The following is a 19,923-nucleotide window of genomic DNA, read 5'->3' on the forward strand; positions in this document are numbered from 1 at the left end:
CGGAGGTAGAGCCCAGCAGTATATGTACAGGGACGGAGGTAGAGCCCAGCAGTATACATACAGGGATGTAGGTAGAGCCCAGCAGTGTATGTACAGGGAGGGAGGCAGAGCCCAGTAGTGTATGTACAGGGAGGGAGGCAGAGCCCAGCAGTGTATGCACATGGAGGGAGGTAGAGCTCAGCAGTGTAAGTACAGGGAGGGAGGTAGAGCCCAGCAGTGTAAGTACAGGGAGGGTGGTAGAGCCCAGCAGTGTATGTACAGGGAGGGTGGTAGAGCCCAGCAGTGTATGTACAAAGGGAGGGAGGTAGAGCCCAGCAGTGTAAGTACAGGGAGGGTGGTAGAGCCCAGCAGTGTATACACAGGGAGGGAGGTAGAGCCCAGCAGTGCATGTACAGGGAGGGAGGCAGAGCTGCTTGTTGTGCAGAATCCGGAAGTATGGCTGTGCCTGCAGTAGTGGTGATGGTACTGTGCTGCTGACGGATGTGGCACTGTGCAGCACAATTGGGTACAGACACTGTAAAGTCACTTGCCACCTCACTCCCAATAAGTACAATACCAGGCCCCAGACTGGCAGCAGTGATTACACATTAAAAAAACTAGCGGGTGCAGTGGGATTTCCTTCAGGGCCCCACAAGCCACCATGTCCCATAACAGCTGCATCCCATATACCTGTATAGTTAGAGGGTCCAGCCATGTCTGTATGCCCCTTCCTGGCAAGCTAATCCGCATATGGTGCTATGTCTGTCCTCCTAGTCACCTGTCCATCCTTCTATACCCCCTTATGGTGTTCTATCCATACATTTGTCTGTATCACACATCCAATCTGTCTATACCTGATGCTCTGTTTGTCTTTACCGCATATAATGTTGTCTGTCCATCTGTCTATCAATACCGCCAACACAACATTTTTAGTTTATCTTGTGTGACTCCTCTGATGTTGGACAAGAAGTGACTCCTGGGAAAAACATTTGCTGCATTCAGAACATTTATATGGATTATCTCCTGTGTGACTCCTCTGATGGTTGACAAGATGTGACTTATGGGAAAAACATTTGCTGCATTCAGAACATTTATATGGTTTCTCTCCTGTGTGACTCCTCTGATGTAGGACAAGAAGTGACTCCTGGGAAAAACATTTGCTGCATTCAGAACATTTATATGGCTTCTCTCCTGTGTGAATCCTCTGATGTTGGACAAGATGTGACTTACGGAAAAAACATTTGCTGCATTCAGAACATTTATATGGCTTCTCTCCTGTGTGACTCCTCTGATGTTGGACAAGATGTGACTTATGGGAAAAACATTTGCTGCATTCAGAACATGTATATGGCTTCTCTCCTGTGTGAATCCTCTGATGTTGGACAAGATTTGACTTCTGGGAAAAACATTTGCTGCATTCAGAACATTTATATGGCTTCTCTCCTGTGTGAATCCTCTGATGTTGGACAAAATGTAACTTCCGGGAAAAACATTTGCTGCATTCAGAACATTTATATGGCTTCTCTCCTGTGTGACTCCTCTGATGTTGGACAAGATGTAACTTCCGGGAAAAACATTTGCTGCATTCAGAACATTTATATGGCTTCTCTCCTGTGTGACTCATCTGATGTTGGACAAGAAGTGACTCCTGGGAAAAACATTTGCTGCATTCAGAACATTTATATGGCTTCTCTCCTGTGTGACTCCTCTGATGTTGGACAAGATGTAACTTCCGGGAAAAACATTTGCTGCATTCAGAACATTTATATGGCTTCTCTCCTGTGTGACTCCTCTGATGTTGGACAAGATGTGACTTATGGGAAAAACATTTGCTGCATTCAGAACATTTATATGGCTTCTCTCCTGTGTGACTCCTCTGATGTTGGACAAGGTGTGACTTCTGGGAAAAACATTTGCTGCATTCAGAACATTTATATGGCTTCTCTCCTGTGTGACTCCTTTGATGTGTCAGAAGCCGTGATTTACATGTAAATCCTTTGTCACACTCAGAACACACATGTGGTCTCTCTCCTGTGAGACTCATCATGTATGAGGTGAGAACAAATTAGTTGCTGAAGGTTTCTTCTATCCAGAAAATAAAATAGTGTTTGTTCCTCCTGAGGTGTAAGGAGATATGATGTATTTAGTTGGCTTGATCGGAGACCAATTTCCCTTTCCACATCGTCTTAATTTAAATCCTGCTCCTTATATGTCCTGTAAGAAAGTTAATATGTAAAAGTATAATGGTTACCAGGATAACGCTTCTTATATTGTATAAGATGTATATTTATACACAATAGCAAATATCACAGACACTGACTATGATGTTATATTTGTGTACAGATGTGTCCACATACATCCAGCCTCCTTGTGTGTTAAACAGTCCTTCTAGTTACTCCATTCCATAGTGGGACTGTAGCACTGAGCGTCTTTTCCATTAAAATGCATCTTATTCGCAAAGTGATGTGACAAGGACGCACAAGCAGCTTCTTCTAATTAAAATATGTGGAATCCCTGCATTGCGTCTTCATAAGAAATGCTACTAGTGTTTTCCAGTTTTTTCTATGCAGATACAGAATATAGGAATGCCACATATTTTAATAAGTAGAAGCTGCTTGTGTGTCCTATTAGCATCACTTTGTAAATAATATGTATTTAACAAAAAAGTCACATGAAAAGACAATTGGCGCTGCTGAGATAAAGTGCACTCACATGTTATATGTAACCCGACTTGTGGTGAATGGGGGATAGATGCATGTGGACACAACTCTGTGTTCCCAAATTGCTGTGAACAAAATTTGTACTATGCAGTATGTAGGTACTTGTTTGGCAGAGTACGTGAGTGACTGTATCAGTCTGAGCATATCAGGGCTGTATATGAAACAGTGAGGATATCAGAGTTATATGTAAGATACTATGAGGGAGCAGTCACCTAGATACCCCTTTATATACACTAACCTGCTGCACAGAGTAATATGTAAGATACTATGATGGAGCCGTCACCTAGATACCCGTTTATATACACTAACCTGATGCACAGAGTAATATGTAAGATACTATGATGGAGCTGTCACCTAGATACCCCTTTATATACACTAACCTGCCGCACAGAGTAATATGTAAGATACTATGATGGTGCTGTCACCTAGATACCCCTTTATATACACTAACCTGCTGCACAGAGTAATATGTAAGATACTATGATGGAGATTTCACCTAGATACCCCTTTATATACACTAACCTGCTGCACAGAGTAATATATAAGATACTATGATGGAGATGTCACCTAGATACCCCTTTATATACACTAACCTGCTGCACAGTGTAATATGTAAGATACTATGATAGATGTCATCTAGATACCCCTTTATATACACTAACCTGCTGCACAGAGTAATATGTAAGATACTATGATGGAGCTGTCACCTAGATATCCCTTTATATACACTGACCTGCTGCACAGAGAAATATAAAAGATACTATGATGGAGCTGTCACCTAGATACCCCTTTATATACACTAACCTGCTGCACAGAGTAATATGTAAGATACTATGATGGAGCTGTCACCTAGATACCCCTTTATATACACTAACCTGCTGCACAGAGTAATATGTAAGATACTATGATGGAGCGGTCACCTAGATACCCCTTTATATACACTAACCTGCTGCACAGAGCAATATGTAAGATACTATGATGGATCTGTCACCTAGATATCCCTTTATATACACTAACCTGCTGCACAGAGTAATATGTAAGATACTATGATGGAGCCGTCACCTAGATACCCCTTTATATACACTAACCTGCTGCATAGAGTAATATGTAAGATACTATGATGGATCTGTCACCTAGATACCCCTTTATATACACTAACCTGCTGCACAGAGCAATATGTAAGATACTATGATGGATCTGTCACCTAGATATCCTTTTATATACACTAACCTGCTGCACAGAGCAATATATAAGATACTATGATGGAGCTGTCACCTAGATACCCCTTTATATACACTAACCTGCTGCACAGAGTAATATGTAAGATACTATGATGGATCTGTCACCTAGATACCCCTTTATATACACCAACCTGCTGCACAGAGTAATATGTAAGATACTATGATGGAGCAGTCACCTAGATACCCCTTTATATACACTAACCTGCTGCACAGAGTAATATGTAAGATACTATGATGGAGCTGTCACCTAGATACCCCTTTATATACACTAACCTGCTGCACAGAGTAATATGTAAGATACTATGATGGATCTGTCACCTAGATATCCCTTTATATACACTAACCTGCTGCACAGAGTAATATGTAAGATACTATGATGGAGCCGTCACCTAGATACCCCTTTATATACACTAACCTGCTGCACAGAGTAATATGTAAGATACTATGATGGAGCCATCACCTAGATACCCCTTTATATACACTAACCTGCTGCACAGAGTAATATGTAAGATACTATGATGGAGCCATCACCTAGATACCCCTTTATATACACTAACCTGCTGCACAGAGTAATATGTAGGATACTATGATGGAGCCATCACCGAGATACCCCTTTATATACACTAACCTGCTGCACATAGCAATATGTAGGATACTGTGATGGAGCCGTCGCCTAGATACCCCTTTATATACACTAACCTGCTGCACAGAGTAATATGTAAGATACTATGATGGAGCTGTCACCTAGATACCCCTTTATATACACTAACCTGCTGCACAGAGTAATATGTAAGATACTATGATGTATCTGTCACCTAGATACCCCTTTATATACACTAACCTGCTGCACAGAGTAATATGTAAGATACTATGATGGAGCTGTCACCTAGATACCCCTTTATATACACTAACCTGCTGTACAGAGTAATATGTAAGATACTATGATGGATCTGTCACCTAGATATCCCTTTATATACACTAACCTGCTGCACAGAGTAATATGTAAGATACTATGATGGAGCCGTCACCTAGATACCCCTTTATATACACTAACCTGCTGCACAGAGTAATATGTAAGATACTATGATGGAGCCATCACCTAGATACCCCTTTATATACACTAACCTGCTGCACAGAGTAATATGTAAGATACTATGATGGAGCCATCACCTAGATACCCCTTTATATACACTAACCTGCTGCACAGAGTAATATGTAGGATACTATGATGGAGCCATCACCGAGATACCCCTTTATATACACTAACCTGCTGCACATAGCAATATGTAGGATACTGTGATGGAGCCGTCGCCTAGATACCCCTTTATATACACTAACCTGCTGCACAGAGTAATATGTAACATACTATGATGGAGCCGTCACCTAGATACCCCTTTATATACAATAACCTGCCGCACAGAGTAATATGTAAGATACTATGTTGGAGCTGTCACCTAGATACCCCTTTATATACACTAACCTGATGCACAGAGTAATATGTAAGATACTATGATGGAGCGGTCACCTAGATACCCTTTATATACAGTAACCTGCTGCACAGAGTAATATGTAAGATACTATGATGGAGCGGTCACCTAGATACCCTTTATATACAGTAACCTGCTGCACAGAGTAATATGTAGGATACTATGATGGAGATGTCATCTAGATACCCCTTTATATACACCAACCTGATGTACAGAGTAATATGTAAGATACTATGATAGAGGTCATCTAGATACCCCTTTATATACACTAACCTGCTGCACAGTGTAATATGTAAGATAATATGATGGAGCTGTCACCTAGATATCACTTTATATACACTAACCTGCTGCACAGAGTAATATGTAAGATACTATGATGGAGCTGTCACCTAGATACCCCTTTATATACACTAACCTGCTGCACAGAGTAATTTGTAAGATACTATGATGGCGATGTCACCTAGATACCCCTTTATATACACTAACATGCTGCACAGAGTAATATGTAAGATACTATGATGGAGCCGTCACCTAGATACCCCTTTATATACACTAACCTGCTGCACAGAGTAATATGTAAGATACTATGATGGAGCCGTCACCTAGATACCCCTTTATATACACTAACCTGCTGCACAGAGTAATATGTAGGATACTGTGATGGAGCTGTCACCGAGATACCCCTTTATATACACTAACCTGCTGCACATAGCAATATGTAAGATACTGTGATGGAGCCGTCGCCTAGATACCCCTTTATATACACTAACCTGCTGTACAGAGTAATATGTAAGATACTATGATGGAGCCGTCACCTAGATACCCCTTTATACACACTAACCTGATGTACAGAGTATTATGTAAGATACTATGATGGAGCGGTCACCTAGATACCCCTTTATATACACTAACCTGCTGCACAGAGTAATATGTAAGATACTATGACGGAGCTGTCACCTAGATACCCCTTTATATACACTAACCTGCTGCACAGAGTAATATGTAAGATACTATGATGGAGCTGTCACCTAGATACCCCTTTATATACACTAACCTGCTGCACAGAGTAATATGTAAGATACTATGATGGAGCTGTCACCTAGATACCCCTTTATATACACTAACCTGCTGCACAGAGTAATATGTAAGATACTATGATGGTGCTGTCACCTAGATACCCCTTTATATACACTAACCTGCTGCACAGAGTAATATGTAAGATACTATGATGGAGCTGTCACCTAGATACCCCTTTATATACACTAACCTGATGTACAGAGTAATATGTAAGATACTATGATGGAGCCGTCACCTAGATACCCCTTTATATACACTAACCTGCTGCACAGAGTAATATGTAAGATACTATGATGGAGCTGTCACCTAGATACCCTTTTATATACACACTAACCTGCTGCACAGAGTAATATGTAAGATACTGTGATGGTGCCGTCACCTAGATACCCCTTTATATACACTAACCTGCTGCACAGAGTAATATGTAAGATACTATGATGGAGCGGTCACCTAGATACCCTTTTATATACACACTAGCCTGATTTACAGGAGTTTGGTTTCAAATCTGTGTGAAACCAAACTCCACTTTCTATCCAGCTCATGTGAAAGGCCCACACATAGAGACCTCCAACGACTAATGGAAGAAGAAATCAGACGATTACCAGACCATACGAAACAACACTTCAATATTACGAAACAATAGAAAGAAGCACTAAAAGGAGACAGTACCATAACAGTAAAACCTGCAGACAAAGGCAGAGGCCTAGTCATCATCAACCAAACAGCGTACAAAGCAGAAAATCTGATATCAGATACCCCCACTTACAAGAAACCTTCAACAGAGCCAACCAACAAATTCCAAGAAACACTTCAAAGACAATTAGAAGGCCTACAAATGAGAATAATTACAAAAAAGAACACAATTACATAAACACTACAACCCCAAGAATCCCCACCTTTTACGACCTACCGAAAATCCATAAGGACAGCCATAACCCACCAGATCACCCAATAGTATCTGGAATTGGATCACTCACATCTAACTTATCAAAATACATAGATACTAGTGTTCATTCTAGCACCCGCTATATTTGAAAACCCATGTAGTTCCTCTTCCCTGCCTGGGGTGTCACTGTCTGCTGTGGTGTTTCTAGGGCAGATCTAGTTTGCATATCAGTGCTGATATACAGACCACATTGTGCTAGAAGCACTACAGCAGGCAGCGACAACCCAGGCAGGGAAGAGAAGCTGCATGGGTTTTCAAATATGGCGGGTGCTAGAATGAACACTAGATACATTTCTCCAACCACTGGTAAAAAAACAGAAGATTTATCTAAAGGATACCCTACAGGCTTTACAGATATTGAGAGATCTACAATGGGAATCAACATATACACTCTGCACGAGTGACGAGAAATCATTATACACCTGCATTGATCACCGGCTACGATGCCAAAAAACCCGACACCTTCTCTCCACACAAACAGACATTTCAAACACTCAAATCAATTTCATAATGGAGCAGATAGAGTTCATCCTCCACAACAACTACTTCTGGTATGAGGGTGAATTCTATCTGCAAACCAGGAGAACAGCAATGGGGACCTCGTTCGCCCCCTCATATGCAAACCTATTTGTGGCGCAATGGGAAAACAAACAAATCTGGTCAAACAACCCTTATCAAAAACATATAAAAATCTGGTATAGATATATTGATGACCTTCTTTTCATCTGGGATGGCTCTGAAGAAGGCCTAGAACACTTCAAACAACACCTAAACAACAATACCTACGGCTTAGAATTTACCACCACAACAAGCAAAGAATTCATTGTATTCCTAGACTTGGAAATTCTCATAGAAAATTATACAATAACCACAAGAACACATAAGAAGCAAGTAGATGGGAACAATATCTTACCCTACAACAGCAACCACCACAGAAGATGGATACAAAACATAACAAATTGCAACTTTCGATGCATTAAAATAAATTGCACAGATACAAAGACCTATGAAGAACAAAGCCTCACATTTAAAAAGGAATTCATTTGAAAGGGATATAAAGATCCATCTTAGAAGAAGAAAGAACAAAAGTAAGCCAAATAAACAGATCAGAAATGCTTGAATACAAACAAAAATCAACTTCAGAACAAGAATCAACCACCTCTTCCATTACCCGATTCAGCAGCAACAATAAACAGATCGCAGATCAAAGCATCACTAAAGAAACACTGGCACATTTTACAGTTAGACAAAGAGTTAGAACACATCATTCCAAGAAATCCAAAAATAATATACAGACGAGCAAAAACTTTAAATCAGGAACTAACCAGAAGCTACATACCACTGGACCAAAGAACAGGGGAAAGAAGAAAATCTGGATTCCACCCCTGTCTAAACTGCATGGGATGTTTTCTGTTTTACTGCATGGGATGTAAAACCACCAATAAAAAAGGAACCAAACCCACCAAATAATTCATCTCCAACCAAACAAAGAAGAAATACAAAATAAAACAACAAATCAGCTGTGAAACCACAGGGGTCATATATCTAATGGAGTGTCCCTGCGGACACCAGTATGTGTAGGGCAAACAAAGAGGAAATTAAAAACAAGAATCAGCGAACACATCTACAATATAAAGAAAGGCTTGATGACACATAGTGCATCGGACAAAGTTCACAACAAAAATCCAGCTGAATTGAAATTCATTGCAATACAAAGAGCGGTATTCAATGAGCCTGATTCGGCAGGTTTTTATGGCGAATTTGTGCTGTTTGGCGAATTTCTGTCAAAAACGGTGAATCACCCTATTCAATGACCACATGGCGAATACATTTCTAGGTTTTTTTTCACCATGATTAACCGAGTAGCAATCGCTATCTTTTTATGGTGAAGTGGAATGTGAACTTTTAAAATAAAGTGTTTTGTTTTTTACATTTGGTGTCAAAAAATCAGGAATTTTATTCTGAGGAGGGGCATGCTATTTTTATTCATGTGCTGTAAGCACATGAATATATATTTAATTTTAAAAATAATATTTTTTTTTTTTTTTTTTACACAGCTTCCAGCAGGTGGCGCCAGAGCGGAGCCGCTCATTACATATTCATATATTCACTGCACGATCATTTTGATCGTGTGTAGTGAATATACGCTTGCCTGCTGGCACCCCCCGGGGGGGCAGCCTGTGCTGCCTGGCACCCGGGGAGCACACCTAACCCCCCCACAAAGGTCTGGGCTAGGCAGAGAGACTACCATCTCTCTGCCTGGCACCGTCCTGAGGCTCCCTGCGGCAATCGCCGCAGGAGCTCATATTCGCCAGTCAGGGGCTCGCTGCCCCTGACTCGTTGAATACCGGAGCCGGTGAGGCTCCGGAACGTGGCGAATGTGCAGCGAATCCAAAAAAGGATTCGCTGCACCTCGCAGGTATTCACATTGAATACCGCCCAATGTGTCTATATACACTGGCGAGGAGGAGATCCTGTAAATGAACTAAAAAGAAACTATACCAAATGGATATATGCACTAAATACCCTGAACCCAGCCGGTTTAAAAATTGAAATAGAATTAAATGCCTTTCTCCAATAATCACCCTACACTTTCCCTACTATACCTTTGCTTGTAGTTTTGTGTGGTGCTGCCAGTTCAGCATTACTTCTTCCCAGCCTCAGTTCTGCGTATTCTGTCCGTCTCAGAGCGAAAGTTCGGGTAGCGTCTTCCAGGGGTGGTATCAGCGCTCCCGGCTTGCGGTCATCTAGTACCCAACGCGTTTTGAGTGGGTACTCTTTTTCAAGGATGTTTTGGCCACTGCTGGGTATTCTTATTTATACTAGAAAAACTTTATTTAAAATTTGAAAAAAACACATTGTTTTTTCCGGAAGTGGTCATTTTGGTAAAAGGAAGTGCTCATAAAAAAGGCAGCAAGCACGTGTCTCATCTTTCATATAGAGAAAGTGGTGTTTCTGATGGTTTGTTGATTATTTGCTGATTAATTGTTGATTATTGGCGAAAGGCATTTAAATATACGAAGGCCACGCACCTACGCGTTTCGTCACCCCACTGCCGAAGTCCATGACGAAACGCGTAGGGTCGTGGCCATCTTGATGTGCTCCAAGCCTCCCGGTAGTGTGTAGATGCAGGGCTCTGTGTATGCTGTAATGCCAGTGAGGATGTTTTATATCTTGGTACGAGTCTTTGATACCAAGTGCTTTTATGTTTATGCTTTTAAAAAAAATGAAATAAACTTTATTGCACTATTGGGTGCCCTCTCTATCTCTCCATTTCCTCTATTATATATATATACAGCAAGGTGTGTACTTGTTCGATGTATATCTGATGGCTGTCACAACAAGTCTTGATAAAGGCCCTAATTTGGGTCGAAACGTTGACCAGAGTGTTGGCAGCGTACTAATGTGATGAAATAAAGCAAGTATTTAAAAACTTCAGTCTGGCGAGTGACCTTCCCTGTACATACATACATACATACACATATATATATATATATATATATATACACACACACATACACACACACACACACATATACATACATACATAGAGATAGTATATATATATATATCTATCTATCTCTCTATCTATAGATTTTTGTAAGAACTTACCGTTCAAATCCCTTTCTCTGATATGGACCTGGTGACAGCTCAACATTGGGATGTAGGAGGGTCCGTAGGAGCCAGGCACCTATCCTAAAGCTTTTGGAGGGTAGGCTCCTCCCATCGCATCCCAGAATCCTCAGTTCAACTTTCAAAGCCACTGGAATACATTAACAGTACAAACGCCTGCACGTATTATATGCACAAACATTAATTTTAACCATTATAACATGACAACTCATGAAACGGCAATACTTACTGAGCGTAAGGGAGGGATCGCTGTGTCACCAGGACCATATCAGAGAAAGGGATTCGAACGGTAACTTCTTACAAAACTCCCTTTTTCTCTTTCAATGGTCCTGGTGACAAAGCTTCACATTGGGACGTTTAAGAGACGGTCCTTTGGGAGGGTACGCTCAGGTCTGCAGTTCTTAGCACTGCCTGCACGAATGAGGAATCCTCTGACGCAAACTCATGGAACCTATAGAAATTGGTAAAAGTGTGAACAGATGATGGCAGCCTTGCAAACCTGCTCAGCTGTAGCCCCCATGGCGAACCACCCAAGAGGTAGCAGCTGATCTGGTGGTATGTGCGTATATCCTGGCAGGTACAGGCCTACCAACCTTAGTATATGCAAAAGCAATTACTGATCTAAGCCAGCTAGCGTGGTCTGTTTTGAAGTGGGCCAGCCAATTTTGTGTACATCGTACCACACCAGCAAAAAAATCAGTCTTACGGAATTCCCTAACCCTGTCCACATAAATGCGCAAGGCGCGAACAACATCCAAATTCCTCAATTTGTCCCTTTTCTTGGAAACCTCAGAGGGTTGAAACACAGGAAGAACAATATCCTGATTTAAATAAAATAAAAAATAAACCACTTTTGGTAAAAAAAAAATGGGGGGGGGGGGGGGGGGGGCTGTTCCCATCACAGTCCTATAATCATGAAAAAAACAAGGAAAGGAGGCTTACAAGACAATGCTCCCCATTACAAAACTCTCTTTGCAGAGAAAGTGGCCAACAACAAAACTAATTTCCAAGTCAGAAATTTTAGGTCAGCCGACCTTAAAAGTTCAAAAGGAGATATTTGAAGAACAACCTCCAACCCTAAGGACAAATCCCGAGGTGCAACAGGTTGTTGGTATGGAGGTTTTAACCTGGTAAGGTCTGCACTTCCAGAATCATAGCCACTCTTCTCTGAAAGAAAATAGACAAGGCCGAAATCTGAACCTTGAGAGACTGAAGACTCAGTCCTGATGAAAACCGTCTTGTAAGAATTCAAGTAGCTTAGTCAACTTGAATCTGACAGTGTGAGCCTACTGCCGCTCACACCATCTAATATATGTCTTCCAGACCCAGTAATAATTTGCTGAATACACCGGCTTCCTAGCCTTAATCATAGTATGAATTACTGCCTCAGAGAAACCTTTATTCTTCAAAATGGCAGTTTCAATAGCCAAGTCGTCAAAGATAGTCGAACTAAATCCTGACGAAGGAATAGATCTGGTCTTAGAAGGTCTGGACGTAGAGGTAGACGCCACGACTCTACTGATAAACTCCGAATGTTGGAATACCAAGCTCTCCTTGGCCAATCCCAAGCAATCAATATGCCAGCAATCCCCTAGGATTTGATTCTATTCAGTACCGTGGCAAGCATCGGAAGGGGAGGGAAGATGTATGTCAGACTCCCTATCCATGGTACTGTCCTAGCATCCACTGCTAACGCCAGTGGATCCCTTGTCTTTGAAGAAATCTGGGTACTTGAGGATTGAACCTGGACGCCATTAAATCCACCTCGGGGAGTCCCCAGCGAGGCACAATCTCTTGAAACACCTGTGGATTCAACGCCCATTCTCATTCGAGAAGTTCCTCTCTGCTCAAAAAGTCAGCTTCCACATTCCGTACTCCTGGAATGAACACTGCAGACAAGGCCGGAACATTCTGTTCTGCCCAACTTAGAATTTGTGACACTTCCTGCATCGCCATCCTGCTGCGATTGCCTCCTTGATTCAAGTATGCTACCGTCGTAGCCTTGTCTGACTGGATTCTTATAGGTAGACCCTTTAACCTGTTCTCTGCTTGAGCTAAGCTTTTCCCAACTGCTTGAAGTTCCAAAATATTGATAGGAAGAGAGGATTCCTCTTTGGTCCACAGACCCTGAAGCCTCAATTCCAGAACAACAGCTCCCTAGCCTTTCAAGCTGGCATCTGTGGTCACCACCAGCCAATCCCCTGTCTGTAGAGACCGACCCTACAGCAGGGTGTCTACGTCTGTCCACCATTTCAGTGAAGACCTGGTTTCCGATGTCAGTTTGACTGTCTCTGATTTCATGGTCTTAGGGTTTTCTGACCAACCAGTTAGAACGTTCCATTGACAAGCTTGAGAATGGAACCTTCTCGAATGTCGCCACCATCTCGTCCAGTAACTTCAGACATCTCCAAACCGATGGATTCTGTAATTCCAATATTGATGTCACCAGTAGACAATTGTCCCTGGCCTTTGACTTTTGGAGAATCAATGTAAAGAGTGTCCATTAGAACTCCCAGGACTGAATCCTTTGTGATGGTACCAAGTGCGACTTTTGAAAAATCAGCATCCAGCCGTGATTCTGTAAAAACAGAGTGTCCTCTGCTAAATCCTGTCGTAACTTTTTTGCTGACTCTACTTTGAACAGCAAGCTGTCCAAATAGGGAATAACTATCATTCCCGTTTGTCTGAGGGCTTCCGCCATAACAGACATGCTCTTTGTGAACACCCTCGGGGCCGTGGCCAGACCGTAGGGCAAAGCTTGAAACTGGTAATGCAAGTCATCAATTGAAAAACGTAGGAGATACTGACGCTCTCTATAAATGGGCACATGTAGGTATGCGTACTTGATATCCATAGACGCCACAAAATTCTCCTTGGTCCAGGCTCAAAAGCACTGACCTCAGCTACCTAATTTTTAAATGGTCCACCCATAGGTGGAGATTTAACGACTTCAAAATCAGAATGGGTCTGAAAGATCCATCTGGTTTTGGTACTAAGAACAGAAAGGAGTAGAAGCCCTTCTTTCTCTCTTCCCATTGAACCGGGACCACCACTCCTTTTTTCAGAAGAAACTGGGCCGTCCCTAATAGAGCTGTCCTGAGTAGAGACTCTTTTGGAAGCGGTGTTGGTAGAAACCTATTTGATGGTATTTTGTGTCTTTGAAAGGCAATGTCCAGGACCCAAGGGTCCCTTTTCAGCCAGGCCAAGGAAACTTAAAACTGCAGAAGGCGACCCCCCCCCCATATGAGGACAGATACGGGGGAGTCTCCTAGCAGTCATTTTTACTGAGGACTTATCCTCACCCTTGGTACTCTGTTTCTTATTGAACGCACCAAAACGGGACTTTGGGAAATTCACTTTTCTTGGGTGAGACCTTCCTCTTACGATTGTCCTTAAAATTAAGCACCTCCTCTGAGGGAGGGACGAAAGGACGGTCAAAAAACAAACAATCTAGAGGATGGCTTAACTGATGAGGCAGGGAGAAAAATGTACTCCCCCCCCACCCCCCGAGACTTGGAAGCCATTTTAAGTGCTTCTTCCTCAGCTTCTAGGACATATTCAGCTGCTGCTTTTAACTTTTCAGACAGCACTTAGACCCCAGAGCTGGAATGAACCATAATACATAAGGCATCTGTCCATACAATATGGCTTTCGATACCCATGCAGACGCAATAAGAGGTCGGAGAGTAAACCCTACACCCTCAAAAATTGCTTTTAAAACAGGGCCTTTGAATGCAGCACCCCCTTGAACAGGAAGCACTGTAGCTTTAGATAACCTGGTCACCGGTGCATCCACCAAATGGACCTTTTCCCAGGGAGCCACATGCTCTTCAGGCAAAGGATACAGACTTAAAAACCTTTTAGGTATCTGTAGACTCTTATCAGGCATTTTCCAAACCCCTACCAATAAATCCTGTAAACCTTCATCTGCAGGAAAGGTAATCGCATCTCTGCGCTGCCTTTTAAACACTCCCTCCAAGGGGGTTGTGTCTTCATCAGACAAGCTTAAAGCTTGTTTTACTGCAATGATTAAGTCCTCCACCCCGGGGACCGATATATCATCATCATTGTCACCCTGATCCCAGGGCACATCATGACTGCAATCACCTTACAAACCTGAATCTACAGGCCTAGAAGTACACGAAAAAGACTGTTTTGGTGATACATCACTATCCAACTTATCCAGCAGTGCATTCATCTGTTGATATTAGCAGTATCCTGCATTACCCGCAGTAAGCCTGGCTCTCTGTCTTTTTTAGTTAAAGGAAAGAGCCAGGGAAATGTTGGGAAGACGATCTAGGTGACTGAGAAGTGACCCAACCATCTTTCTGCTTGCCCAACAACTGCACTAATGCAGTAACCGACCTGCCAATGGCTATAACTCTCACAAGTTCTGTCTGCTGTGTCCCTTGAGTTTCAACACCAAAGGGCCTCACAGCTTCACAAGCAGAGCATAAATCCTCCTGTGTCATTACTGTCAGAGGTTAAGTGTATTGCACAAATACTGCATGCACTGAAAGAGTTAAAGGCTCCCTCCCCCATGAACACAGACTGCTCATCTGTCATGATGATAAATCACAGTATAACATGTCAGGCGAAAGTACCAAAATCAATATAATGTAGTACATATCTGTCTGAGTTCCAGAAGCCTTCTCCAGAACGTAGGGGGTAGCGTAGCCCAGGAGAATCAATCACTCGGCCAGATACAGCATTTCAGCTCCACAGCCAGCGTTTCTCCAAAATGGCACCAAGCAGAGTGAGGGAAGGGACCATCTGTCCCTGCCACAGCGAGGTCTGTGGATCTTTGCCAACTACCCCCTGTAGCCACTCCCACTGTAGATTCTCCAATTCCTTGTGCCTTCCCTTCCAATAGGAATCATGCAGTGGCAGTGTGATGATTCTATGAGAATCCTCCACACTGTGTCCTACCTAAATAAGTGTAAAATTAATAAAATAAAAAACACCTATCTATCTCTAATCTTCGGCTGCGCAGCAGCTTCTTCAGTATAGCACCCACTCCGGTGGGCACCTAACACGAAATGAAGAGTCTGGGATGCGATGGGAGGAGCCTACCTCTCTAAAAGCTTTAGGATAGGTGCCTGGCTCCTGCGGACCCTCCTACATCCCAATAGGAAGCTGTGTCACCAGGACCATTGAAAGAGAAATATATATATATATATATATATAGCATGGATAGGTTCTGGCAGTCGCTAAACAAACAAACGCTGTGTCTGTTGCCTTCCGTGATCCAAGGAGCATGTATACCCTCAATAGCAGGGTAGTTCATGGCGGCACTCAGAGAAATAAATACACTCACCAACTTTGCATGAATTGCCAACGTTTCAATGAGGTTTACTCATTTTCATCAGGGCAAAGATTACAAACATAACTCACCATTTTATGTGATGCCATCACCATGTTGGTTCTCAGAGCCGCGAGGCTGCACTTCCGACGCGGCCCTCCCTGATGAGGTCACCCAGGGGCCGTCACCACTTTAAAAACTTTATGTGACTGTCAAAATAGTAACAATATATAAATGATACAAAATCTAATTATCTGATAATATTGTACTGCACCAGAGACTAGTAGAAAATAACAGGTTGAGTATCCTGTATCCGTGCATCTATTATCCGAATTATTCCAAAAACCGTGGTTTTTGGAATAATTTGAATATTTTTTTTTTTTACCCCCCTAACCCTCTTTTCATACTTACCAAGTCCCAGGGCATCCACAGCAGGCCTCCGGCATCTTCTCCAGGGCCTCCAGCAGCGCCCAGGAATGCAGTGCGCGAGCGCCGGTGACGTCACCGGTGCGGGCGCATACCCGCGCAATGCATTCCTGGGACCGCTGGAGACCCAGAGAAGATGCCGGAGGCCTGCTGTGGATGCCCGGGGCCTGCGTGGACGCCGAGGGACCACCGGACACCATCGGGGGACAGGTAAGTAAGCCTAAAAAAAAAAATATTCTAAAAACCAAAAAATTCCCCTATCCGGAATGCTCGTGGTCCCGAGCATTTCGGACAGGGGATACTCAACCTGTACGTACAAAGATTACAAAAAACAGCTTAAACCAAGAGTCTCATTTAAGCCCTTAGGGTTCAATGAATCTAATTTAAAGATCCATTTGTGCCTCTCTCTGCAATAAAATCTGGGGCCTATTGCCACCTCTATCAAGGGGAGGTATATGGTCTATAATCTTGTGTTTCAATGCGGTTGGTGAATGACCCATTAAAGCATTATGACGGGCAACAGGCTGTTCGCTGCTGCCCGCAAGCACAGCTGCAGGTACGGCTTGCCTGTGCTGTGCCATCCGTATATTGAATTGGCAGTCGGTTTTACAGACGTAATATTTGCCGCATGGGCAAACCAAAACATATATTACATATTTAGTAGAACATGCGAGTCTGTGCCTAATGGGAAACATTGTATTATCAAAAGGATGTTTAATGCTGTCACCAGTCCACATGCGACACATCCAGTACATGTTACACAGCCTAATTTGGCCGTACCAAAGAAAGTCTTGGCTGGTTGTTTATCAAAATTAGTGATGTTGCTGTGGACTAGAAAGTCTCGGAGATTGCGTCGCCGTGAGTAACTGGTGACCAGTATTTTACCCAACAGGCCAGGTAAATCTCGATCAGAGGAGACAATCGGCAAATATGACTTCACAGCCCTATGTGCCAGACCACTCCTGGTATTAAATCTATTGGCCCAACAGATTCTGTTATCATTCCTTTTTCTATTTTTGTTCTTAATCGTCAGTGTTTTAGCTCGAGGTAAACTTAAAACCCTGTTTTTGGTGGCCACAAGTTGTTTATAATCGCACCCTCTGTCTAGGAATTTTTTAATCATCCCATCAAGTTGCATGATGAGACCTTCCTCATTGCTACAGATCCTGCGGACCCGCAGCATCTGTGAGTAAGGTAACCCTTTGGTTACTGAGGCTGGGTGAAAGCTTGCTGGAGATAAAAGCATGTTTCTATCTGTTGGTTTCACAAATAGCGAAGTGTATCTATCTATCTATCTAATATATATACACACACTGGTCCCCATATAGAGGGCAGTCAGTGTGGTTAGTGCAATGCTATATATATATATATATATATATATATATATATATATATATATATATACACACATACATATACACACACATACAGGTTCGCATATAGAGAGCAGTCAGTGTGGTTAGTGCAGTGCTATATACATACACTGGTTCCTATAGAGAGAGCAGTCAGTGTGGTTAGTACAATGATATATATATATATATATATATATATATATATACACACACTGGTTCCCATATAGAGAGCAGTCAGTGTGGTTGGTGCTGTTATGGTAGTGTCTAGTTCCTTCTCTCCAGGCGTACCAACATTACGTCACATCCCACGTGACCATCACGTGATCACCCCATGTGATCACTATACTGCAGCAGCGGGATTTTCAATTCAGACGCCGTTCAGTCTGCCCATGCTACACCATACACAGCGCGATACTGCGCGCCGCGGGCTTTGCAGGCGCCAGTCAGTCTGATGCCCGCTAGCTGACCTGTGTGCCGGACACTACCTGACCCAATGCTGCCCGACTGCGCGGGATTTTCAGGCGCCAGTCAGTCTGATGCCCGCTGACCCTCCACACCATGTCACCAGCACGTGACCGACCACTATATACTTAAGCTTGTCACCCGCCAGCCACTCACTCTCTACCCGTCGCCGAATGCTGCTACATGATCTGCCATTCTGCCACTGACTTCCCGTGCCAGCGACACTAAGGTAATAAACCTGGGACCAGGCTGCAAAGTGGGGACATGTGGAGGACACTGCAGCGGGGAGCATATGGGGCGCAGACTGCACAAGGGGGAGTATATGGGGCGCAGGGCAGGCTGGAGGGGCAAGCATATGGGGAGTAGGCTGCACAAGGGGGAGCATATGGGGAGTAGGCTGCACAAGGGGGACCATATGGGAAGCAGGCTGCACAGGGGGGAGCATATGGGGTGCAGGCTGGGGGGCCATATGGGGTGCAGGCTGGGGGGGGCATATGGGGAACAGGCTGCACAAGGGGGAGTAGGCTGGGGGGGCATATGGGGAGCAGGCTGCACAGGGGGGAGCATATGGGGAGCAGGCTGCACAGGGGGGAGCATATGGGGAGCAGGTTGCACAGGGGGGAGCATATGGGGAGCAGGCTGCAATGGGGGGGGCATATGGGGAGCAGCAGGCTGCACAGGGGGGAGCATATGGGGATCAGGCTGCACAGGGGGGAGCATATGGGGAACAGGCTGCACAAGGGGGAGCAGGCTGGGGGGGCATATGGGGAGCATATGGGGAGCAGGCTGGAGGGGGGAGCATATGGGGCGCTGGCTGCAGGGGAAAGCATATGGGGAGCAGGCTGCACAAGGGGGACCATATGGGGCGCAGGCTGGAGGGGCAAGTATATGGGGAGCAGGCTGCAGCGGGGGGCAAATGGGGAGCAGGCAGCACAGGGTGGAGCATATGGGGAGCAGGCTTCACAGGGGGGAACATATGGGGAGTATGCTGCACAGGGGGGAGCATATGGGGAGCTGGCTGCAGGGGTAAGCATATGGTGAACAGGCTGCACAAGGGGGGCCATATGGGGCGCAGGCTGGAGGGGCAAGCATATGGGGCGCTTATGGGGAGCAGGCTGCTCAGGGGGGAGCATATGGGGAGCAGGCTGCACAAGGGGGACCATATGGGGCGCAGGCTGGAGGGGCAAGCATATGGGGAGCAGACTGGATGGGCAAGCATATGGGTATCAGGCTGGGGGGGGCATATGGGGAGCAGGCTGCACAGGGGGGACCATATGGGGAGCAGGCTGCACAGGGGG

The 19,923-nt window shown here is 43.9% G+C and overlaps 1 protein-coding gene across 2 annotated transcripts in view; it reads right to left on the bottom strand.

The window, feature by feature from the left end:
* Window positions 1-911: 911 nt before the first annotated feature.
* LOC146072881 (uncharacterized) overlaps window positions 912-19,923 on the bottom strand; it is a 157,130-nt gene continuing 138,118 nt past the window's right edge. Inside the window, exons 2-3 of one of the 2 annotated variants that reach the window (XM_083180062.1) lie at window positions 16,478-16,594; window positions 912-2,193 (exon numbers count right to left, since the gene is read on the bottom strand). In XM_083180062.1, coding sequence (XP_083036188.1) covers window positions 914-2,026 — 1,113 coding nt within the window. In that variant the 5' untranslated portion in view covers window positions 2,027-2,193; window positions 16,478-16,594 and the 3' untranslated portion in view covers window positions 912-913. The remainder of the gene's footprint in view (window positions 2,194-16,477; window positions 16,595-19,923) is intronic. The other variant, XM_083180063.1, reaches the window with a different exon arrangement.

Source organism: Crinia signifera, chromosome 4 (genome assembly GCF_055691185.1).
Source record: "Crinia signifera chromosome 4, ASM5569118v1, whole genome shotgun sequence".
Taxonomy (NCBI): Eukaryota; Metazoa; Chordata; class Amphibia; order Anura; family Myobatrachidae; genus Crinia; species Crinia signifera.